Below are 25,377 nucleotides of genomic sequence, written 5' to 3'. Positions count from 1 at the left end.
ACAGGGGCTGCTCCCCAACCACAATGCTACAGAACATTTAGAAGCTCAGGCTTATTATTCTCACAATGTTTTTACAACACTGAAACTTCATTGATTTCAAAGTTAATCTTGATTAACATCATTGTAAGTAAGTCCTTTAATTTTCTCCACCCATCCACAAGTTAGGGGAAGGGAAGTAGAACCAAAATCCTTTTAGGAATAATTTGAAGCTCAGAGAGATTGCCAAAATCTTTTCTGCCAATTGGGAGACATAGGGTCTTAGAAAGACCGCACAACAAATGCTGTATGTAATACAAGTGCATTTGTACTACCAATTTCTACTATTCAGTGGTGTACATACATGGTGGTAACTGGTATTGTATTTAACTATCCTTTATTTACAAAACAAAAAAAAGTATTTCAAGAAATGCTTTCATTGCAAAACAAAGTGAAATCCACAAAATTAAAAAAAAAAACACACCATTGAAATTGTAGCATCACATTATTGAAATAAGTCCAAAGATCTTCCAGTCTAAAGTTCCCCAAAATTCTGTATTTTAATGATGAGCAAGGAAGTAACCATCTGGTGTCTTGTCACACTTTAATAAGTGAACAGTTTTAAGAGTCCCAGAACAGACATCATAAACTCGGAGACACAAGGTAGGCGAGGTAATGTATATCTTTTCCTGGACCAACTTCTGTTGGTGGAAGGGAGAAGCTTTCAAGTTTCACAGAACTCTTCCTCAGGTTGAAGAACTCTTGACACTCAAAAGCTCATCTCTTCCACCAGCAGAAGCTGATCTAGGAAAAGATATTACCTCATCCACCTTGTCTCTCTCATATCCTGGGACCAACATAGCTACAGCATTACAAACAAACAAAAATATTAGTTTTTCCATTTTAGCAAAATTGATTTGGAGATAACTTTAAATAAAATCAGCCATTTGTAATAGTCCTTGAGCATCTTAGTTATGGTTCCACTGTAGTTTTGTTCCAGTTTAACAAGATTAATATTCACTTTAATTTACTTTAAACAATAATTTCAAATGGTAGTGTGTTTTATTTCTCTTGTATCATAAGGAGACTACATGGAACTTTAAATCTCCCCATTTAACAACATGCATCTCCAGGACAGTACACTTAATAGAAAAGCAATGTTTTTTGAAATATTTCAGTATACACATACTATTTTATTGTTTTCTCAATAATAGTTCAACAGTAACTGAATTTCATAGTAAATTCATTCTTAACCAGAGTTCCTGGATATCAGCCAACTGCTGAAATTGCATCTCCTCAGTGCTAAATTTGAAGAGGTTCATTTATGCAGTACATTCTACCAGCTTTTATTAAGAATTGTGTGAACACTACAGAAGTAATCATAACATACCAACGGTCCACTTTTGTATCTTACAGTTCTTTATCTCAAATTACCAGTTTTAGGCTTCTTCAGAAAAAAAGCAGTACATTAGACAATACCAATATGGTCATGACATTTCAGTTACAGTACAGAGTTCAGTCAAACTTACAAACCAAGGCAACAATAAAAAGAGTGTCCGTGTTCCTGTATCAAGAACCTTTTAATGCTATGTAGAAGGTTCAAACTTAAAATGTTTCACACAACAGATTTCAGCCTTGTAGATCTAGTAACATGAACTAGAAGTTACCGTATATTATAGGATTTTCACTGGAAAAAGTGTTCTTTGAAATTTGTATTAAGTTTGAACATTTTACAACATTTCAATTAACTTGTAGTAGGGAAAAAAAGAATCAAGTTGAGTTCACAAAATATAAATCCTCTAAGCCTGGATTTTTTATGATAGAATTACAAGGTAGTGATTTATATCAGAACAATATTTAATAAATTATAAAGTATCACACACCCAACCATATACAGACAGCCTTCAAAGCATCTCTTTGCCATAGCTTTAGATAATGTGCAAAAATGGTTATGTTAAGTACTCTGACTGGTCCTGCAAGATTCTGAGTACTCCTGCAAGATGCTGCAAACCCTCAACTCCTACAGTCCTCACCTTGCGGGGTTGAATCCTAAGAAGTCTGTTGGATTAATGCAATAAGATACATTCTGTTACATAGACTGTGTAATAGCAGTTCTCAACATGGGGGGGGGGGGCAGCAGCAAACCTTACTCATTCACAGTGTCACTCACTCAAATTTGGCTTGGCCACCCCTCAATCATGATGGAGGACTAGGCCAAATCTGAATGAGTGGCATTACGACCACATGAGTGAGCAACATTGTGACCTGACACACAGGGTCTCAGCCACTTAAATTCAGGTTGGCCACCCCTCCATCGTAACAGAGGGTCATCTGGGGGCCACATTTGAATAAGTCACATTGTGACTTGGCACACAGGGTTGCAGTGCCCAATAGCACTCTTCAATGCTGAACAAATATTGCCATGACAACTTTGTGGGTATTAAGGTTCATGCTTTTAAAAGGTTTCCTAGCCTATGCACAATTAGTCTGTTGATCTTGCTGTCTGATTTATGTAAAGTAGCATCTCCTTTATTAGAATCAATATATTAATAGCTCCAGTTCCATCCTGATTATATTAGAAAATCCATTTTGTGATTCAAGGCTTCAATATTAAAAAAAGTTGAGGCAAGGGAGGGAGGCTGGTTCATAAAAATTGAGAAACCCCAGTCTAACATCTCCCTGTTCTGTTTTATCAAGACTTGAGATCTCTACACCATCCTTTATCAGGTCAGTTATATATTTATAACTTATTTTAAAAATATTTATTTATTTCTGATCACTGGGGTTGTTTGTTTTCAGGTAGCTTTCAATGTAATTTCACAAAAACTACAATGAAATATTACAACTTTGCAGAAAGCTCGCCATTATTGGTACGTCACAAAAGTTGGTAATAGGCTAATCTACTTGAGTTCTAGTTAAGAATAAGGTATTTCTAAGCAACTTGAAACACTAATTGTTAATTTAAAAAAGGGGGAAAAAGTTTAAATGCTTGTCAAAGGGTATTGGACTGACAGCATTAGAATAATAATAAAAAAAACTCTCTTTACAAAATAGATACAAGAACATTCCCACACTGCCCAACCAATGCACCTCAGCTCTGTTCTGGAGAGATATCTAGAAACAAAGCAGATAACTTCAGTTTACATGGCCCATCGATCCTTCAGCTCTTTGCTGTGATTGCCAAACAAGAGTGCTTGATATTTATGACAAGACCAACTACCTACTAAGAAAGGGTCTGAGAACACGAACTTATTTGGCTGAGATCCTTATTATAGATGACAAATGATAATGACTTTTGATCACTGCAATCCAGAACTAGATTCAGACTAATGAGCTAGATGTGCCCATGTCCAAAGATCACTAGTCATTCTGCTCCCTAGGTGTGCTGTGGAAAAAAAAGTTTATTTACTTGGTGCCACAAAACATCTATTGACTAAGAGGCAATATATTTACCCATTTACATTATGCAATGTTTCCGCATAATAGCACTCTCCCCAATTTCCCATTTAAATATTAAGTAATAAGCTTTCTCATCATGCCGGTTGAAATCTGTGCATGTCTAGATCTTAATAAAATATAGCTACTGTTTTTAGCATCTCTGATCTGGTGTTACATATTTTAGATGTTAATTCCTCCCCTACAAAACAACAATTTATTCCTCTTTATGAGAGAGAGAGAACATGTATGGTTAACAGGATCATTTAGCAATCTGCCACTCAAACGTTATAACTGCAGCATTTCCAATTTAAGCTATGTTAAAATACAGCACAAGATATTCCTTCATTTGACAGACCAGACATTGCAAGTAGTAATTAAACTATGTCTTTTACCTAAAGAAAGTACATTTCAAATACATTACTTTGTTTTACTACTGATTTTGGTTTTAGGTTTTATTTAGAAATTGCAAAGTTGCTCTGATGATTAAGCTACTTCAAATACAAAATATTTTATTAATAAGAATCACCTTGGCACATGTAAAAACATTAATACAGAATTGCAAAAGGAGGGCCAACTGGAAAAATGTCTGCATTTAGTTGTATATATTCTGCAGTCCATACGTTTTTGTAAAAACAGGCAAAAAGTAAAAGCCATATTCAAGCCATTAGAGGACTTTTGGTCATGGCTGAAAACTGACAACTGCTTTTCTATGCTACTAAAGCTGGCAGTATGTTCTGTTTGCACTTATCCAGCAGACAGCCATGGATTGAAATTAACCCAAATAATTTAAGCTTTATCGTAAAGATTTTGGAAAATGAAAATATTTCATGCGAGAGCTGTGCTTGTATATTTAAGTCAGTAGGCTTGATTTCTTAATCAGTTATTTTAAGAGAATTAAGATACTCTACAGATAATATGCTATTGCTAAACTGGACCAACACACTGCAGCAAGAGGAAACTGAAGTTCATAACTCCAGCTATGTCTCAGTTCTGCGCTTCTGTGTTCTCTGATGACATCCGGCCAAATACAAGCTTGCATTTTTTTTAAATTGTGGGTGAGGATGGCAAGGGAAGTGGGGGGAGGTTGGGGAGCAATCTTTGGTACTCAAACAAACCAACAAACCCACCCACCCTTCTCTCCCAACTGTTACCAATAATCTTTTACTCTCCAGACCTGAATAAAAACCCTACCATTATGTTTAATGCTAATTCAATTAGGAATCAAGAATTAATGTTAATTTATGTCAGAAAAAAAGTGGTTTCCTTTAAAAATATTAAAAGCACAAAAGACAGATGGAACATCTGATATTTAATTGAATATTATAAAGAATCGGATATTAACCTGTCATCTTTAAAAAGGTATTTTTAATATTATTCAGTTGAAGTAATGATGTATAACATACATCCAACAAAATACACAAGTGCCTTTTCACTGGATACACAGCATGGTGTGCGTCACTAAGGCACTCAAGAAGCTAATTCATCTGCTGATAATGAATGTAGCAAGCAAATCTCAATTAGAAAGTACCAGTTTATGAGTTTTTGAAGGAATTGTTGTAGATGATGCAACATATCGTGTTTGATACAATTAGTTACAACCTATTTCTTAACCAGTTAATGTGCTATATTATGAGCAATTTTTATCGTCACCACACACTACATCTTTCAAAGGCACTAAATGTCTTTTGTTCACCTCTCTCTTTAGGCTATACAGGTTTATGACTTCTCACTCATTTTTTAAATCTGTATGTTCCAATTCTCACATAATACAAGAACTACACAGCCAGTCACATTTCTCCCTCACAAATGCAAACAGAACCCAGTAAGGATTATGCCAGCTTTTATTATTTTGAAGCTTAGCCTTTAACACACAAAAGCTTCAACACTCGATCTGACCCTTCAACACTCAAGGATTACTAAGGGCACTGTGCAGCACTCATCCCATAAATCCCACCTCATGCTAGTTTTACTGCAAAAAAAAACAAACAAAAAAAAAAAACAACCCTCTTCTACTTTTTGAAACAAAGTGCCTTGAAACAAGGAGATAATAAATTAAAAACCGTACCTTTCAAATCTATAAAAAATATTTTGTTTCTTATAAATCTTTAAAGCTTATAAAAGCCAGAAAATACATTTAAAAGAGGCTTTTAAACACACTGTTTCGTCCACTGAAGTGTGGTTGTGGTCAGGAAAGTGATAAGAAAATGACACGTTTGTTCTACATTTATTCTTCCTCAATCACTGCTATTTTATATATGCTTAGTTTACAAATTAAATAATCTTTTAAATGACAGCACTCCCAAGGCCAGCCTGTTAATTGATCAAGTCAAAATTGTTTCTGCTTAACTTACTTTTTTAAAAAAGGGAACAAAACTTAGCTGAAAATGCTGATTTTGATATATACATGTGGAACAGTTTGCTCATCTATAGCTACTGCACTGCAATTTAAGTGTTGCTTGTCTAAACAGATAAAGCAGCCATGACTGAAGCTAGAGGACATGAATGTGTAGTACAAACTTGCCATTTTTGAGAATCACTTTTCTGACTTGAACTAGATTTTCACATAGAGCAAATGGTACTGCATACACAAATGCCACTTTTAGTGGTCTTAGTTTTCCCAACCATTTGGCATTTTAAAAATATGTATACTCCTGTTTAATGAGTATGAAATGTCTCTGCACTCAAACTAAGCTCTAACAACTTGCTAGTTCCATCCAGTATTTGAATTACATCAATTGGTCCTCTTGCATTTCCACGAAGATTGTCCTTCATCTTGCAGCTTTTTAAGTTTTGGTCCAAGAAGGAACCACCAGACAAATCCCAGAGCAACGCATATTATGGATTCTACATAATAACCATCCAGGGTCGTAACACAAGAGCCACCAAGTTTTGTACAGAGCTGTGAGAGAAACAAGCATATTTATTAACCAATTGAAACATTTGCCCAGTATTTCTTTACAGTGAGACAAGTGCTTAGCATTCAAATAGATAAAGTACTTTTGCTGTTATCTAACTATATTTTATATAAGCACACATTTTAGATGCCCAATTATGCTACCCTTCATAGTTGCCTTTTCCCCTTCCATATACCCTCTCCCCCACAAAAAAAAAACAAAAAACAAAAAACCCCACACCCATTAGTTTCTTGGCCAAGAAGGAAAACAGTGGAATCAGGACAAGAAGATGAGCCACACAAAAAGGTACATCCTTCCCAATACATAAACTATCTACACCAAGACTCATGCAGAGTCAGTGCTGCTGCCAGCAGCAGCAACTGCCAGAGTTATCGGTGTTCCCTCCTCAGAATAGGGTCACAGAGGGCAGCCATAGGCTAGCATTCAATGTGAACATAAGTATGAGGAACACAGAGGGGAAACCTTAGTCAGAGAATCCCTCTTTATGGGGCAGTGAGCTAACCATGAGTAACAACTATGATCTTCTCAGCTGGGGGCTTCATTACCCACAGATCTTTGGATTCCACTTCATTATTGACGCCCTCCTCTTCGATGGTCAACAACCCTGCAGAGTTTATTAAATTACCTTCTCTCCCCATGTGCTTTTGACGATGGGGGCATATGGGCCTTGGGGATCAATTTGGTAATCAAAAAAAAAAAAACCATCAAAAACCGCTATGCCCAGCTTGTGTATTGCATAGATCGAAAAATTGCAATCAGTATTCCAAAGCCCATGGAAAAAAAGTTCATATTTCAGAAGCCTAGACTCATTTTTAGAAGTCAAACTCTTGCATTATACCGTATTACAGACCTCTCATTATATTATCTGCAGACATTATGTATTCATTTTGTCTACAACTATTGTTGGTATCTATGGCTATGCCTATGGAGCACATATTGGGCATGTTTCCTTAAACCTTTTAAAAACACTTCTCTCCCTCCCCCAAAAAGGGTTTATAGAGCAAATTCAGTGCAGTCACTATGCATTTAACAGAAATGAGCTAGTACTGAAAGCAAGCTCCCTTCTCTGAAGTGCTGTCCAGACTAGCAACATGTGGTCAGGGAAGCAAAAGGAAGCAATACAAATGGGGGAGACATGGAAACAGACTGGAGGAGGAAGAGATTCACTCACCTACTTCAGGGAGGAAGGCAAGAGGATAGGAGATCTAATTAATAACAAGAATGAAGAGAGGTATACCCAGGAATCTCAGATTTCTCAGAGCTAGAATCAATTTTTTCCAGAATGGAGAGTTGCTCTGGTTCAAAGAAATCCTGCTTTGCTCCATACCTATTCTTTGGATCCAGTATTTATATCCCTAGAATGCTTTGTGCAATCGGTGTGCTTCTACAGCCCAAACAGTATTCTAAACACATAAGAGCATTCTGTGGTGAAGTTTGAGCCATGAGCTAAAATACCAAGGGGCTTGACTAAAGTGAGTTATAAGATGCCAGTTATTTCTTGCTTCAGCAAAGACATGAATTTGAAGTTCTCATTTCCTCAAATTTCTTTAAGTTGTGCTTGTGCTGTTTTGCTCTACTCTGTGTGCAGTAGCACAGCGCATTCTATTCTACAGAACATCCATGAGAGCAGTAGACAGAGTGGGAGTGGAGCCAGTTTCACTGTTCTAGAAGCAGTGAAACATCATATGGTCAGGAAGAAGGGATGTTCGAAAATGAAGGAGTAAGGAAAAAGGCCAGTCAGAAAGAATCAGAAGGTGACAGAACAGAAAACCCACTGAGGAGGAAAAAGGGGAAAAGAAATATGGGGGGGGGGGGAAGGAGGAGGAGAAATATCCTGCCAAAAAAAAAAATAAAAAGCACCTAATCACAACATTCCAGACTGTAAAAAATCCTGGTCCATCCAGGCTTGAGGGATGCAACCACATCCTCTCTACTCCTGCTATTAATGCAGTCCTTCACCGCATCTCTGAGAAGTCTTGTCCCCCTCCCCCACACCTATAAAGAAAAAAGTAAACATTCTGAAGATTTGGTTTTCCAACAGGACCATGTGTGTGTGTTTAATAACTGAACAGTAGATTCAGTAGAAAAAAAAACTTCATATTAGTGGACGTTTAATATAAAAAGCAACTGGACATGGGTAGGGAAAGGGTCCAGAGTGACCTAGACAAATTGGAGGATTGGGCCAAAAGAAATCTGATGAGGTTCAACAAGGATAAGTGCAGAATCCTGCACTTAGGACAGAAGAATCTCATGCATCGCTACAGGCTACTGGCTAAGCAGCAGTTCTGCAGGAAAGGACCTGGGGATTACAGTGAATGAGAAGCTGGATATGAGTTAGCAGCGTGCACTTGTTGCCAAGAAGGCTAACGGCATATTGGGCTGCATTAGTAGGAGCCAGCAGATTGAGGAAAGTGATTATTCCCCTCTATTCAGCACTGGTGAGGCCACATCTGGAGTATTGCATCCAGTTTTGGGGGGCCCCCATTACAGAAAGGATGCAGGCAAATTGGAGTGAGTCCAGCAGAGGGCAACGGAAAGGATTAGAGGTCTGGGGCATGGCTTGAGGAGAGGCTGAGGGAACTGAGCTTATTTAGTCTGCAGAAGTGTAAGGGGGGATTTGATAGCAACCTTCAACTACCTGAAGGGGGGGTCCAAAGAGGATGGAGCTAGGCTGTTCTCAGTGGTGGCAAATGATAGAACAAGGAGAAATGATGGGGGAGGTTTAAGTTGGATATTAGGAAACACTATTTCACTAGGAGGATGGTGAAGCACTGGAATGGGTTACCTAGGGAGGTGGTGGAATCTCCATCCTTAGAGGTTTTAAAGGCCAAGCTGGACAAAGCCCTGGCTGGGATGATTTAGTCAGTGTTTGTCCTGCCTTGAGCAGGGTGTTGGACTAGATGACCTCCTGAGGTCTCTTCCAACCCTCATCTTCTATGATTCTCTGAGACATTTTGAAGGCCTTTGAATGTGTAAGACACAATAAGAGAAACCATTATTATAATATTTAGACAACATCAGACCATCACACCTTCCAAACTTACTTCTGCAGCAGCTGTAGTTCCGCAACTCTGTTCCTGTGCACCTATACACTCTTTCACTGTAAGTGGATCAACAAGCCAAAGAGCTACCGTGGCGGGCCAGTTTCCTCCCAGATTCGACACAGTATTTAGAAGTGTCATATATGTTCCTCCAATCAATGGATCACTAACTTTGGCATTGAAAGCCATTATAGCAACATACATGCTGTACAATGTAATCTGATGGGGGGAAAATAATAAAATTTATTCAATTATTTTTAATCTAAAAACAAATTACTTGAAATACACAAACATTTATTTTATGTTATTGCAGTTCTTCTTCTAGATATCTGTGCAGTTAATCACTACAAAAGTTACTTTGCGGTCAGGATTTGTCTGCATTCAACAACAGGAGGAAATCTTGCTATTTGCTTTGGCTCAGACATATGTAGACCCAGCCTCAGATATTTTGGAATTATCTGAAATAGATTTCAGGTATGATAGATCAAATTGAATATGCTTTAATAAATACAGGGTTGTTAATCAGATTATTTCAAAGAGAGTTCACAAACACTGGCCCCGTTTCAAAGCACACTGAACTCAACAGGCTTTGTATTCAACCCATTGTGCTATTCCTAACAGTCAGTCAATAAAATGCAACTTTATAAGCTTTTTAGGGCAGGGATCTCACATTAATTTCTGTGTACTTTTTTTGGAACTATGTGATCATCATGTTGGTCAGACTCAAAGGCAAATGGTTCCCCTGACTCCCATTCAAATGGGTTTCTTTAGCTCACTTTCAGAAAAATAATTTCTGGAGGAAAAAAGCTGATCCAGCGAATAGAAGTGTGGCAGAAAATCTTTGATTCACCACACTAGAGCAAAGAGGAATCCTATAAGCGGGCTGACTGATCTGTTCTACTGTATGGGTTTGGTTATTCAGTTTACTCCATCTCATAATCCTATTTATTAGTTAACTCCATTGTATAACTTTATTTCAATCTCCCATTATACGAGTGCCAGTATAATTAAGATGAGGACAAAGCCAGTTAATTATATTTTTACAACAAACTGAGTTATAAAGATAGTCCGTTCATGCCCCCCGCAGAAAAATTCTATCTTCATGACAACAAAATGTAGCAACTTGTTACCTGATGTAAAGCATAACTCAGCAACACCACAATATAGTAATAGATAGGAAATCCTCCTTCATGTTGTACTTTAGGAGTCCACCAAACCAAAAGAGCAAATTCCAAGCCTATCAGTAACCTGTAACAAAAGGGAACAGACTTTAATTCTAGCTTCTTAATTTAAATATGTGGGCATGAATCACTGCATATCTTGCAAAACCTACAGCATTCATGTGTGAGCAAAGATGCTTTTTAAAATAGTGATGTGAATCAATTTATCTGAAAGTTTATAGTAAAAAAATATATACCTAAAATGATTAAGATAGACACAAACTGTTTTTAAAAATTAATTTGAATACACACACACACACGTTTGTGTGTATTCAAATGAATTTAAAAACAGTTCATACACACACAAATAAAAGCAACTGAAGTTGTAAACATATCATACTAAGCTAGTTTCGCTTGGCAGTGAATGGTACAGCTAAGGTTATGGAAAGTCTCCAGAAATAACCCTCTCCATTCTCAAATGCTCATTACTTTCAGAAAAGTTCTCTTTTGGGTGAAAACAACCACACGACTCAGCTAAGGGTCTGTCTGTTTTTTTAAATTTGGAGCAAACACTATTTACTCACTTTTGAGTTATTAAAGAGCAAAAGAGACATCTTTTTTAAACTGCAGGGAAAAAAGAGTAAGACTTTTGTACCTTATATATATCTTGAAAAAATGGCTGAATTTTATATGCAGAAAATTGAAATTTTGCTATTTATCGAATTACAGCACAATACACAATATTGATATCAGTTGCATAGATAGGGTTTGTGCTGTATCACTGTGGAGTTCCATTTGTTTCACAGTGCTGCAACCATGGACGTACACAGCGAAATCAGCAGAATCTAATTCCCTTTTTCTAAAATGTAAAAAGGTACTAACAACTAGACTACAGTGTGACATTTTAGACATTTAAGAGACATAAAATGCAAATGTTAAGTTTCTCATCCTTGATACACCTATATTGCATAAACAGGCTGACAATCGTTTCCCTTATTCTCACAACTGAACCCAATGAGGTATATGGGATTACTAGCATGAGTATATGAAGTAGGATTTAGCAGATGAAATATTTTGGATTACTAGTTATGGGCAAGATTTTACCATCCTTACACTGAGAAGTACCTTGCTATACAAATACAGCCACTGACTTTAGTGAAACTAATTGCAGAGTAAGGTACTACTTGAGTAAGAGTGGAAGAATATCACACTGTACTGTCAGATGTACATCTTTGCTTAAAGCAAAAGAAGCACAATTCTGCTTTCAAATATACATGCCCAACACTAACTGGCTTCAATAGAAATTGCAGATGTATTGGAGGGAAAAATTGGGCCCTGAGATGTGGGCAAGTTTACTATGAGAATCTTAACTTGCCTATTCCTTTATGTCTGTATGTTTGAAAAGTACAGCCTTCACATTATTTTTATTTATTCAGACTATACAATTCAAATACATTGTATAAACATGGAAAGTAAAAATCTTCTATCATCTACTTTTTTACCTAAAAGGCATGGCTTTGTAAAATGTGTTCAGTGGCTGCGGACCTGCTGTGTATTTGCTGATGATCAGAGGCAATATTATCTGTAAAGGTACGATTGGAACAGCTAGTAGAGCTAAGTGTTCTTTAGGTACTCCTTCTTCCACCAATTTAAGTCCTGTTACTGCATCTGCTGCTGAGAAGCCAACCTGCAATGTAAGTTATAAAGAGAATAAAAACCTGAAAGCCAATGACAAACTTTGCTAGACTATCAAAATTACATTTCTCCAAATATTAATACTCAGTTTGGCACTTAAAATGAACTTCAATTTGCCTTTTCTCCCCCATGGTTCACTTCCAAATATAGATCCAATCCTGTTGCAAATTCTGCATGGGAAGACTCTTCACTTGCACACTGCTTATTGTAGTATCAAAGCCATACTGAGAAAGTTGAAAGCAGCAACAAATTTCCTAGTCATATGAATGACACAGGTAACAATGAAGACGATCCATATAAAACTATGGAAACCTACATTGCACAATTTTGTTTGCCATAGAAATTAAATCTACAGTGCTACAGAATTCCAAAGACCCCGCAAATACCCAAGTATTCTCCAAATTGCATGTTAGATTTTAGAATTCCAAATGAGAGGAAACAGCCTTGCCAATATACTGGAGCTCCAATCAGAAATTCACACAGACCCCAAACAAAATCGTGTTGCAATTCTATTTAAAAAAATGTCTTTACATATTGTAAACAATGTACCTAATTTATATCAAAACATTAAAAACAGGAGGTTTAGATGCAAGTCTTTTGTACAACTCTACTAAAAAACATGAATTATGCACACTTTAGATAATTTGCAACACGTAAACAGTGCAAAAAAATTCCCTGTTCTGCCACAAAAGGTGAATACAGTTTGAAAACATGGCCCACATAGTATCAATTATTATTCATAAGTATATTTACTCACTTTTGCTGTTAAAATCAGGATACAGAAAGTAAGAACCGCTGGCATTCTTACTATCGAGAAGAGCAGTTTGTATGTATCAGTGATGCCTTTTGTTTCTTCTTTTGATGTTGTTACTTCCTTGTTTTCCTTTTTCAAGAGGGCCACTAAAGTAGTAGTTATTAAGAAGACAGCTCCCCAGAAAAATAGGAAATCTGAAATTAAATTGCCGCATCATAATTCAAATATATCACGGTCTACATTTTGTTAATTAGCAGCTCAATATGAGAAACTGCTTATTCTTCAAGAATATACACAGATACCTTAGTAGATGGGAATTACAAGTCATACCAGTCATGAGTAGCAATAAAACTCATGTAACCCCCAAAACTGACATAAAATGTTCCTAAATCTGCCATTGTTTGTTCCCTCTTACCTGGAGGGAAAATGGCAAACTGGTGTCATTACAGGGATGTTTTGTATATTTCTTAGTTCCGTGGGCATGTTAGGGAGAAGAGTCTGGGGTAAAAGTGAAATTAAAATATAATCTTTTAAGGAATTTTAAATGTATATACAGCCTTTCATCCCAGAAGATCTCAAAATACTTAAAGGAAAAAGCACTGTGTAGTGGTTAGAGAATAGAATGGGAAAATGGGAATTCTGAATGTCATTCTTGGTTCTATCACTGACATTAGCTCAAGGATATACAATATAACTTCTCTGTGCCTCAGTTCTACACCAACAAAATGAGGATTATATTTACCTATATCACAAGGATTTAAAATTTAAAGTGTGTAAGATCCACAGATAAAAGATGGTACAAAACAGTCAATTAAAAAGTTACTATCCTACAATACTTGCACTGTCATTGGAGGGGGAATTATATTAATAGATTTTGTTTTAGAAGAAAGGAAGAAATTGTTTTAATAATTCAGAAAGTTACCAATGAAGTACTGTAAATTAATTCACCTAGGATGATATTCTGTACTGTGCCTCTCAGAGGTGTAGGACAGACAGGGAAAAGGGTAAAGCAGTCTTAAGCCACCCTTATGTCCTCCTGATTCCTGACAACTCCAAGGGCCAGAGAGGCCTCTGGCATATAGCTAGCTAGTACACAGCATGAAGGACTTAGAGCACATCTTTACCACATCTTAGTATTTCTAGGGAAGAGGGGAGAGAAAAAGATAAACTGTTTTCTCCCATTTGCTGCTTCCATAATGCTTCAAATATTTTAATAAAATAGAAAAGGTCATATGGTTTGACAAGCCTGCATTGTTGATTTAGTCAGTCAACTTCCTAGATTCCTCCTCCTCCAGGAAAAAAAAACATAGGGACCTCAAATGATCTTTTTATATGATGTAAAGCATCAGGTTTTCATTGTGCATGCACATCAACTTGACAGCACATACAAAAACTGCACTGTGGTAATAGTGCAAAAAGGTGCCACAGGGCAGAGAGTTGCTACTGCAGTGAGCAATTTACTAAGATTGAGATAATGCTCAAAGCTGTAATCTAGGAATATCTTTGTTTTTATACACTTGCTTCTAATCAAGTCAATACTGTCAATTTGCAGCAGCTGCAGTGATTAGTTTAGCTAAGAAAAGTATGCAGAAACAAACGAAAATCAATGATCTGTTCATTAAGATGGGAAAGCTTAAATTTAACTTGGTAAAAGTAACATATCCTTCCATCCAAAATGTCCACTGCTGATCAGTATGCAGAGAAGGGGAAAATGTGAGCTTTTTAAAAATATCACTTAAAGGCTAATAAGCCTGTATTTAGGAGAGCATATAAATGAATTACACTCAGTGACAGTATTCCATGATGATAAAGTTCAGTGAAACATATTGAGGCAATGAAGCAGTTATTAATCTAATTATCCTTATGAATTCTATTCTACTGTCATTAAAATTATGTCCAACCAATAAATGACTACGGTTTCTTTCTAGTGCCAACATTTAAGACATTGATTACTTCCAAATAAGTACACTAATGAAAGAAGTGTTATTTATAAACCTAAATTAGTGTACATTTTATTTTGATGAGAGATTGAACATTAAGAAATATAAATTTCCCTAGCTGATGATTAAGTGTATCCAGGTAACTTGCCTTTCCCACCATCATCCACTTTAGCATTCAAGGACAAGTTCAACAGGTTTAGTTATTTTCTTTATGAATGCTTCCGTAATAGTCACATATCTCTTTTGTAAATATACGGTTCATGTAAACTAAGATGACCTAAACAATGTGGGTATGCGGAGCAGAACTGAACCTCTTTAGCAAAGCAGGAGCACACAACCTTACCCAGCAACTGATGGAAGGAGAACAACCTGTCAAAAAGTCATGGTGGAAGGAGCCAGGAAAGTGTCAGAACTGGGGAAACAAGGAAGCTGCAGGGTGGAAAACGATAGAGCGCCAAACCATGGAAATGTAGTTCCATTTGCTAAGTGTACACACAAGCCTGTTGGCATGTATGCAAACACCCAGAGCAGTACTGTCACTATATGATAACGATGTATATATATTTTTCCTATATAAATTAGCATTCATGAACTTTAAATAAATAAATAAATAACCATGAGCAGGGCCAGCTTTAGGCCGATTCGCCGATTTCCTGGAATTGGGCTCTGTGCCCGAGGCGCCTTTTTAAATTTTTTTTTTTTTTACTCACCCCAGCGGCAGTCAGCTCCGCCGGGTCTTTGATGGCCCCGCAGCCCCGCTCTCCCAGTCGGCAATCTGAAGTGCTGCTGAAGACTGGGAGTGCCACCCGGTAAGTAAAAGCAGCAAGGAGTCCTGGGGCACCTTATAGACTAACAGACGTCTTGGAGCATGAGCTTTCGTGGGTGAATAAAATACAGATGCATCTGACGAAGTGGGTATTCACCCACGAAAGCTCATGCTCCAAAACATCTGTTAGCCTATAAGGTGCCACAGGACTCCTGGCTGCTTTTACAGATCCAGACTAACACGGCTACCCCTCTGATACTCGACCCGGTAAGTACAAGCCCTGCTCAACCCAGGAATCGGGCCCCACACTTGCTAAAGCCAGCCCTGACCATGAGAATTTTAGTGCCTGGGTAAGGAACCAGTTCGACACCCTGACATCCCCCATTTATCCACAGAACACAGACAGCACAAACCTCTGTTAACTCTTAACTGGAAAACCCACCCCTAGAGGGAAGAGGAGAGTTCAAGTTCTTTAGCATCTCTGCTGAGGCTGCCATATGGGATGCCAAATGTGGTGGTGTTTTTGTGAAATAGCGACAAATGAAGAGTGACAACCCATGTTAAAAGTTTCAGTTCACTACCAACTATGGTCACACTGGATTAGTGACCTGGAACAGTTCCTGATTTGGAACCTCCAAGTTTCCTTGGAAAGTTTAGATGCCAATGGTCAAGCTTGTCAAAGCACATACGAAACATCTATGCTTTAATAACTTCTGAAATTCCTAGGCAACGTACATAATAAATACAACCTACATATACCTAAAAATAAACACAGAGCCTAGTGACTGACAATACCACTGGGTGTTATGTCATGATTCAGGGATACTCTGTTTTGCAGGAAGGAGTCTTATAGATATATATATAGACATATCGTTATTTACGTTTCCACTAATATGACTTGAAAGATTCTTAGCATATCTAGTCCTGAACATTTATATTTCTGGGGTTACCATAAAAAGAACAACAGTGTTCATGCAAAATGATTTATAATCATATAAGAAAGAAAAAGATTGTGTTTGTCTAGAAGAGGATCAACTCAAAATTGCCTTAAATTACTTTGATCTAAATAGAATGAACCTTTACAATTCAAAGTAATGCTGACTTGACAGCTCTGAAAACTGAAATTCCTCTATACTCATAAAAGCACAGGTAATGACACTTCAAAGTTTCCCCAAAACATTCTGCATGCCATAAACCTGAGCTAGAAGGATGACCTCTAAATTTAAGGGGTAGTGACCTTCCCTCTCAGCCTCTTTGCATTCATTTATCCACTGGAACCTAGATTAAGACTCCACATTTTAGCTAGACTAAACAGTCATTTTCAACCTGAACAACATTCATTCAAACCTTTAAAACAAACAGAGATCGAAGGTTCCAAAGTCCATTACCACTATCATAATTTGAATTTCAATATAGTATAAATGATACCTGAAAGGGTAACAATTCCTTTGGGTTGAGGTTGAAACCGCAAATATTTGTTACAAAAAGAGGCAGATTCAAGGGCCAAGAACAAGACATTTCCCAAAAAATAACCAGTTGTTTGGCCAACAGAGTTACAAGTGGAAGCATAGCCCACATTTTCCCGGGACAACATAGTCAGTGCCCAGCCATCCACAGCAATGTCCTGTGTGGCGGCCAGGAACTCAAACAAAAAGAAAGTCACGGTGAGGGCCACCACATCAGGACTCTTGCCCTCCACATCGCCTAACAGGAAGTCTACCTGTGTGGACAGGTACATCATAAAAAAACCCAGGATGTACTGAGTGGGCACAAGCCAGGACTTGCGGCGGCCAAAGCTCTTGAAGTAGACTGCATCCACCAATGGGGCCCAGAGCAGCTTCAGACTGAAAGGCCAAAAGACAAAGCTGAAAAAAGCCTGGCCCTTATAGCTGACATTCTTGCTCTGCAAGATGAGTGGGATGCTGCCTGCCAACCCCAGCGGGATACCCTGTAGTACATAGAGAAAAAGGAGGAGCAGGATACTACCCAGTTCTGCCCGATATCCCCGGGGCACCATGTAGGACGCTGAGTCATGCTCCTGGAGCAGTGCCTCTGTGTCATCTTCTCCTAGTCTCTCAGTGTGATTACCCATGTACGGAGCTGGTGGTGGAGGCTTGATCTCCATGTCCATGGACTGGTGGTAGCTGCCAGGCCGGCGCTGCCGGCTGCTGTCCTTGTAAGAGATGGTTGGACTCATGTTGCACACGAAGTCCGGAATTTTTTTGGACAGGGGATCCACTGTTCCCTAACAATCTTACAGTGGCAACGAGCAGCTCCTGCGCACTGCAAGTCACTTGGGACGCAAGTTCCCAGCTCTGCCCACCGCAGGCCAGCGCGGGATGGGCATACGCAACTCCAGGCACAGGCTTTCAAGGCAGGGGGCTGCTCAGCTTTCCCCACCACAGAGCAGGGGAGTTTAAGTTCCCTCTGCTCGCCGGGCTTGCGGGGGTGGGGGGATCAAGTCTTCACCCCGTGCGTCACCTCTTTTGTGGAGAGACGGTACAAGGAAGCTCAGCTCTTCCCCTTGCCGGGAAGCGAATACGCTGCGAGGGGGTCACCCCTCCGCCGGGGGGGAAGAGGTTGGTCAGCGACTACCGCGCGAGGGGGGTGTCGCTCCCCTTTACGGCTCCTCTCGCCTCGCGCGAAATCTTCGCGGAGGAGTCGCCCCGCTCCTGTCCGGCACCAGCCGCTTGCTGCCCACCAAGCCTCCCGCTGAGTGCTATCAATGTGCTTCAGCGCACTACTTCCGGCTACCCGCCCGGCTGGGTCCGTCCTGTAATGGCTCCCCCGGAAATACTCGCCAGCACAAAGCTTCCTTCGAGGGGAAAAGAGCGGAAATCTCGCGTCCTCCGAGCCTAGCAGGCGTGGTCCCACCCCATTGGTGGGGAGGCGGGTGACGTTTGGCTCTAACGAGAGCGTTCTGTTTAATCGCATTCCACCCCCTGCTACGGAGCAGCGCCGCCTCTGGCCGTCTGCTGGAACTACTCTCAGGTCTGCGGCAGCGCCCCCGCCGGCTTCTCTAGGAACCATCGCAGCTCTGCATCTTGTCCGCTCAGCTACCAGTGGGACTTTCCTCGTCTCGCATGGGCTGTCCGGTTCCCCCACCCAGCCTCAGCTTCCCACTCCACCATTCTGGGGTTCCCTCCCCTCCCACAGCTAGAGACCTTCTAACCCTTACTCCAGCCTTCCTCAAGGCTCCCCAACACTTCCTGCAGCTGCTCATGCCCCCCAGGCCCAGTTTCTCCCTGTCCAAGGCCTTCCTCTGCCCTGGCTTCTTCAATATCCTGCAGTCCCCACCCCACCCTTCAGGCCTCTGTTTTCTCATGGTCTACCGTGGCTGGGGGTACCTCTGCCTGCACATCTGTCCCTTACTTATCCCATCGTTTGGGGGTAAGTAGCTGGCCTTGTCCCTTTTTCAAGGAATTGTTTGCCTTCCCTGGCACCACTTTAAAAATAGGGGTATAGGGCTCTTCCAGAGAAGTGATATCACCTTCTATAATACTGTCAGGATGGGGCCGAACACTGGAGGTGGGGAGGGGCATGAGGATTAGGGAAAGGAAGTCCAACCCCACAAGGTTTTTCCTATGGTCTGGGGAAGTCTCAATCACCGGCAGGAACATTCTTGAGCACAGGAGAACTGGCAGAAGAGTTAAGCTTCCTGGGCACACAAACCCCAGAATTTTTGTAATTTACCAAATAAGTCAAATTTAGCTTCTAGAACCTGGATGTATTTAAGGAGCCCTCCAATGTAGAATTCAGAAAACATCCTACTTGGCCCTTAAGGGCATTATCTTGGTTGGTGCCTGATCTTGATAATCCAAATGCAAAGGGGTGGCCAGTGACCACAGATGCTGACACTGAACATGGGGAACCTGGTTCTTCATCCAGGCAAAGTCTGGCTATGAATATTTCTAGAGCCCCCACAGCAGGTTTCTATTGGGGGGCACACCAATTAAAAAGAAGTAGTGAACAATTCAATTGTATGAGCCAACACAGACATATTGCAATCTGTCTGGTTAAGAACTGATATTGATCTAAAAAAAAGTAGTCGGAAGGGTACTGTAAGAAGTGCAAGGGAACTGCCAGTCTCTCTGCTGGCAAGGCCGTTATGTGAATACACATACACTTTCTAATAATATCACTCATATAATTCATATAATGTATTCCAGTGTCTCATTTTTAATATAGGAGATAAGGAATTTCTCAGCAGATACAATTTCACCTAGTAGTCCTTCAACCATGCAGCTACATGGAAAACTGACTATATCAGAACCTTGTAATTTGAAATGACTCAATATATCTAGTATTAAAAGGTAGATAAACAATACTGAACATTGCTCACAGAGTATGCATATACTGTGAAATAAGTTAGAAATCTGTAATACATTGACATGTATGGAGAATAGGAAAAGCAGTTATAAAATTATATTTTTAAGGATCTCTGATCAGGAAAAGACTAGCAGGACAGCACCTTTAAACATTTTAGATCAATATACAATAGTATGGGCAAATGTATGTAACATCCCACACATGATAAATTGCTACAATTAAGCAAGGGAAGATAAGCTAGACCTAATTTATAATAATATAGTAAAATGATGTATTATTAAACAGTCATTGAAATTTAGTAATAATATTCTGCAGGCAGATCACTAAATTGACAATTAAATAAGCCTGAGAACTAAAAACACATTTCATATAGAGATGTTAAGGGAAAGCCATAGCTGAACCAAATCAAATTACTTACTTTCTTCATTCTGTGAAGAGCTGTGTACATCAGTCATTGAAGAAGGATGTTTGAAATCTTTTTTCTAAGGTAAATATTCCTGATATTTAAAAATGACTACATTTGTGATGTCAGGTTAACTAGTCAAAAAGGAAGAATCTCCGGGAGAGGGTGTAACATAGAAACAATTTAATTAATAAAAAGTTATGCAAACCTATCAAGTCCTGGTACTGCCATTCATTGAGAACACAGCCCATGGAATCATATCTTGAGGGAAAGTGTGCTGTAGGGAGTTTGAGCACAGGATGGGGAGCTAGAAACTCCTGAGTTCTAATCTTTATTCGACCACTGACTTGTTTTGTTAATCTGGTCAAGTCACTTAACCTCTCTGACCCAGATCCTCAAAGGTATTTAGGCTTCTAACTTCCATTAATTTCAATGAGAATCTGGGTCTCTGGGCCACCATCAGTAACACAGAGTTAATAATACTAACCTACCTCAGGGTTCATAGTAGATTAATTTGTTAATGTTTCCAGATGTAACTTAAATAAATGCTCAGTATTAATTGTCTCCCATGTTGAGCAAAACTGTAATATCATAATAAGCACTAGGGTGTGCCTCGGATTTTGTGATAACTATAAAGTAGAATTCCTCTTACATACTAATTATATAGTCCTTACTAGAAATCTTGTCTTGCAGCTAGATACAGTGAATGAAGGCTCTCCATCTTTATTAAATGGATCTTATAACCTGAAATGCCTACTCCATGGGTCCATATGTGACCCATTTCTAATTGTTTCTTTAGAAGCCTCAAAAGGCATATAGAATAGAATTAGGAATGTCTATATACAATAAACAAGATATAAGATATGGCTATCCCAAGCTAATCAATCTGTGATAGAAATCAAAATTATATGACTGGTAGCATCACTTATTATTTTAAAAAAAAAGGAGTACTTGTGGCATCTTAGAGACTAACAAATTCATTTGGGCATAAGCTTTCGTGGGCTAAAACTCACTTCATCAGATGCATGGAGTGGAAATTACAGTAGGCAGGTAGCCCATGAAAGCTTATGCCCAAATAAATTTGTTAGTCTCTTAGTCATTGTTTTTGCTGACACAGACTAACATGGCTACCACTCTGAAACTTATTAAGGTTCCTTGAAACTTTCCATTATAAGATCTGTTTTCAGTGAATTTACAACTTTGCTAGACTTTAGCTATTCAGGCTGAAGTTTTCCATGATGGTATCTACTCAGGCTGCTATTTTTAAACTTCAGCCAAAATGGTTCAACTGTTTTCAAGAATGAGACTAGGGAAAAATACATTGTTTTGCAATGTAAAAAAATAAATAAATCTGTCAACTTTTACTTTGAGAAGCTCTAGCATTCCCATATTTTATAGCTGGGGCTTTACATTTGGCAAAGAGGGCTTTGTGTCAGGAATGTGCCTTTTTTCCTGGGAAAATCTGTCCAAATTTGGTCAAGTTATAAGCCTTTGCAAACTGAATTTTTTTTTCACATTTTCACTAGAGATTTCTTAGGTTACCTCTACACATTGAATTTGGAATGTTGCAGTTCCCAGCTCAGAGACATACCTGTGCTAGCTCTGATAGAGCTAGTGAGCTAAAAACAGAGCATATCCATGATGGAACAGGCAGCAGGAGGGGCTAGCCATCCTGAGTACATTCCCGTCCAAGATGCTAAGTACTGCTCAGGATGGCTAACCCCTCCTGCCTTTCATACCAACGTTGCTACGTTCTATTTTTAGTGCACTAGCTCAATCGGAACTAGCATGGAAATGTCTCCAAGTGTAGACATACCCTTGGAGTTTAGCAGATAAAGACTGCTCACTGAGCACGTTCCATCCCCTCACAACTCCAGCCAGGAGAGGCTGGGCACGGCAACAAAGAACAGGGAACCTGTCTCCCCAGTTGTCTTAATGATGTCCCTGCTATGTGCTCAGTGTGGAGGAGGAAGCCAACTGATTTGAAAGCAAAGGGGACAACAGCTGGACTCAGGGAATGGGGGAGATTAGATTGGGACAGGGAGCCTGGTGAGACTGGGAACAAAGATGGTTGGGCAAGGAGATTGGAACCAGGAGCAAAGTGATGGTGGGAAACTGCGATTGGCTGAGCAAAGAGACAGTGGCTGGATGGCGAGAGGAAGCTGGGTCTGGCTAAGAAAAGAGACTGGTACTAATTGGGCAAGGAGACTGAGCTTGGGATGGGAAGGGGACACTGGAACTGGAAGCCACTGCGGGGAAGACTGTGAGCCGCTAAAGAAAATGGGGTAGGGGAGACTAGGAACCAGTTGGTGGGGGAGACAATGAAAGGGAAGAGGAGCCAGGGCTGATGGATGACTGAAACTGGCTAGACAAGGAGACAGGGAACCAGGATGGAGAAGTTATTATGAGAAGCTTCAGGAGTGGAAACTGAGACTGGGTAAACAAAAAGAATAGAACTGGGACAAGGAGCTAGGAGATGGGAAGAGCCAGGTTGGCAGGAATGGGGCAGAAGTTATCAAGCTTGTGGAAGCAGGACAGACAGGAGCAGTGTTCCCTCTAATTTTTTACATCCATGTACGGAATTAATGTTATGTGCACCAATATGGAGGTGATGTTGTGTGACACATCACCTTCATATTGGTGCACATAACAAAATTCATGTGGTGAAGGTGGGGCTGAAGGGTTTGGAGTGTGGGAGGGGGCTCAAGGCTGGGGCAGAGGGTTGAGGTTTGGCATGCGGGGGGCTCTGGCTGGAGGTGCAGACTCTGGGGTGGAGCTGGGGATGAGAGGTTCAGGGTGCAGGAGGGGACTGAGGGCTGTGACAGAGAGTTGGGGTTTGAGCCAGTGCGGGCTCTGGGGCAGGGCTGGGAATGAGGAGTTTGGGGTGCAGGCTGCCCAGGGTGCAGTGGGGAGAGAGGATTCCCAACAGCCCTCTCTCGCTGCAGCAGCTTGGAGTCAGGAGAGAGCCACTTCTCCCTGGCTGCAGCAGCTTCAGCGGGGCTGGGCTGGGCCGGGCCAAGGAAGGGGCTCCTCTTCCCCAGCCGCAGCAAGTCCGGGGCAGGTCCGTGTTAGGGCAGGAGAGGGATACCTCTCCCCCAGCAATGGCAAGTCTGAGGCAGGTAAATGCTGGGGCTGGCGGGACTTAACAGGCAGCTGCACGGCCACACAGCTTAGAGGGAACTTAGGACAGGAGGGTATGCATCCACTAGAGAACATCCCTTTCCAGAACTTGGAATGGAACTAATGATTCCCAAGTGTTGGCATTATTAGTGCAGGTATTACCATGACACTAATTTAACCATATATTCCTTTATCAAATCCAAAGGCTGAATGGTACTTACATAGTTCTGGAACAGCCTTCCGAGGGAAGCAGTGGGGGCAAAAACCTAATGGCTTCAAGACTGAGCTTGATAAAGTTAATGGAGGACATGGTATGATAGGCCTACCTATGATGACATGTGGCCGATTGGCAGTTGCCAACGCAAAAATCCTCAATGGTTGGAGACAGGACATGAGATGGGGAGGCTCCAAGTTCCTACAGAGAATTCTTTCCCAGGTATCTGCCTGGAGGGTCTTGCCCACATTCTCAGGGTCTAACTGATTGCCATGTTTGAGGTCAGGAAGGAATTTTCCCCTGGGTCAGATTGGCAGAGACCCTGTGGATTTTTTGCCTTCCTCTTCGCCCTGGGACATGGGTCACTTGCATTTTTAAAATAGTGTAAATGGTGAATTCTTTGTAACTTGAAGTATTTAAACTATGATTTGAGGACTTCAGTAACTTAGCCAGAATTTCTGGGTCTATTTCAGGAATGAGTGGGTGAGGTTCTGTAGCCTGCAATGTGCAGGAGGCCAGACAAGATCATTATGAAAGTCCCTTCTTACCTTAATGTCTGAGTAGTTGATCTAAACATGTCTAAAAGGCCTAAATAATAAGGAATTTATTACATCCAAACAGCAACAAAACTTATATAAGTATTTGATCAAGAGACTTACAAACAGGCTAAATCAGGGGTGCTTAGACCCAATGTAGAGCCAATTGATTAGTCAGGCAGGTGTTAGAATGAACCCTTTAACAGTTTTGTTTTTTATACCCAGTCATTGCCATTTATAAGACCTTAGCTAAAACAAGAGTTTCTTATATAGCCAATTATTTATTGCATCTGGTACCCAAGTAACCATGTCTCATTTCTATTATTTCAGCTGAAACTTTAAATAAGATAAGTTATATTTTGAAGGGGCACTAAAGAGTAATATGCCAGCAGCCCCCCATTAGCGCTTCCCCCACCTCCCACCCACCAGTAGCCCCATCAATCAGCACCTGCCCCTCCCTCCCCATACCTCCCAATCAGCAGTTTTGTGGCATGCAGGAGGCTCTGGGAGGGAGGGGGATGACCAAGGGCATGGCAAGCTCAAGGGAGGGCACGGGAAGGCATGGAGTGGGGCAGGTCCTCTGGCAGAGCCAGGGATTCAGCAGTGAGCGCCCCCTGGCACACTGGAAAATTGGCACCTGTAGCTGCAGCCTCGGAGTCAGTGCCTATACAAGGAGCCGCATATTAACTTCTGAAGAGCTCTGGAGTGACAGATGTGGCTCTGGAGTGACAGATTCACCACCCCTGACATAGATGATGATATCCTACTATTGCTGTCAGTTCTTCCTCTAGCTCAACTGGCAGAGGTCTAAACCAGGGATCTCAAATTCAAATGACCACGAGGGCCACATGAGGACTAGTACATTGGCCCACTAACAACCCCCCCACACTGCTCCTGGCCTTGCCCCCACTCACCCCTTCCATGAGGCCCTGCCCCTGCCCTGCCTCTTCCCACCTTCCCTACCCTCATTCCAACCCTTTCCCCAAATCCCCACCCCTGCCCTGCCCCGCCTCTTCTCTGCCTCCTCCCCAGAGCATGCAACTCCCCGCATGCAGCTGTCCTTTCTCTCCTGGAAAGCGCTAAGTGCCGT

At 40.5% G+C, this 25,377-nt stretch overlaps 1 protein-coding gene across 1 annotated transcript; it reads right to left on the bottom strand.

The window, feature by feature from the left end:
• Window positions 1-512: 512 nt before the first annotated feature.
• SLC33A1 (solute carrier family 33 member 1) lies at window positions 513-18,461 on the bottom strand. Its single transcript, XM_030575314.1, has 6 exons — window positions 17,114-18,461; window positions 12,983-13,173; window positions 12,033-12,217; window positions 10,501-10,618; window positions 9,374-9,589; window positions 513-6,313 (listed from the first exon to the last, which is right to left on the bottom strand). Exons 1-6 carry the CDS (start codon window positions 17,880-17,882, stop codon window positions 6,146-6,148), a joined length of 1,647 nt encoding a protein of 548 aa, XP_030431174.1. The 5' UTR covers window positions 17,883-18,461; the 3' UTR covers window positions 513-6,145.
• Between the last annotated feature and the right edge of the window lie 6,916 nt (window positions 18,462-25,377).

Source organism: Gopherus evgoodei, chromosome 9, assembly GCF_007399415.2.
Source record: "Gopherus evgoodei ecotype Sinaloan lineage chromosome 9, rGopEvg1_v1.p, whole genome shotgun sequence".
NCBI classification, from domain to species: Eukaryota; Metazoa; Chordata; order Testudines; family Testudinidae; genus Gopherus; species Gopherus evgoodei.
Note: the sequence above shows the minus strand (reverse complement) of the source record. Positions and strands in the feature narration are given on the sequence as shown.

Excerpts from the sequence above, each read along its gene's own strand:
- SLC33A1 (XM_030575314.1), bottom strand. The coding sequence starts at position 17,882 with ATGAGTCCAACCATCTCTTACAAGGACAGCAGCCGGCAGCGCCGGCCT. Across the intron at positions 12,218-12,982 it reads TCCTGATTTTAACAGCAAAA|GTTGGCTTCTCAGCAGCAGA; the intron begins GTGAGTAAATAT and ends CTTACATTGCAG. Across the intron at positions 10,619-12,032 it reads TACAAAGCCATGCCTTTTAG|GTTACTGATAGGCTTGGAAT; the intron begins GTAAAAAAGTAG and ends CTTTTGTTACAG.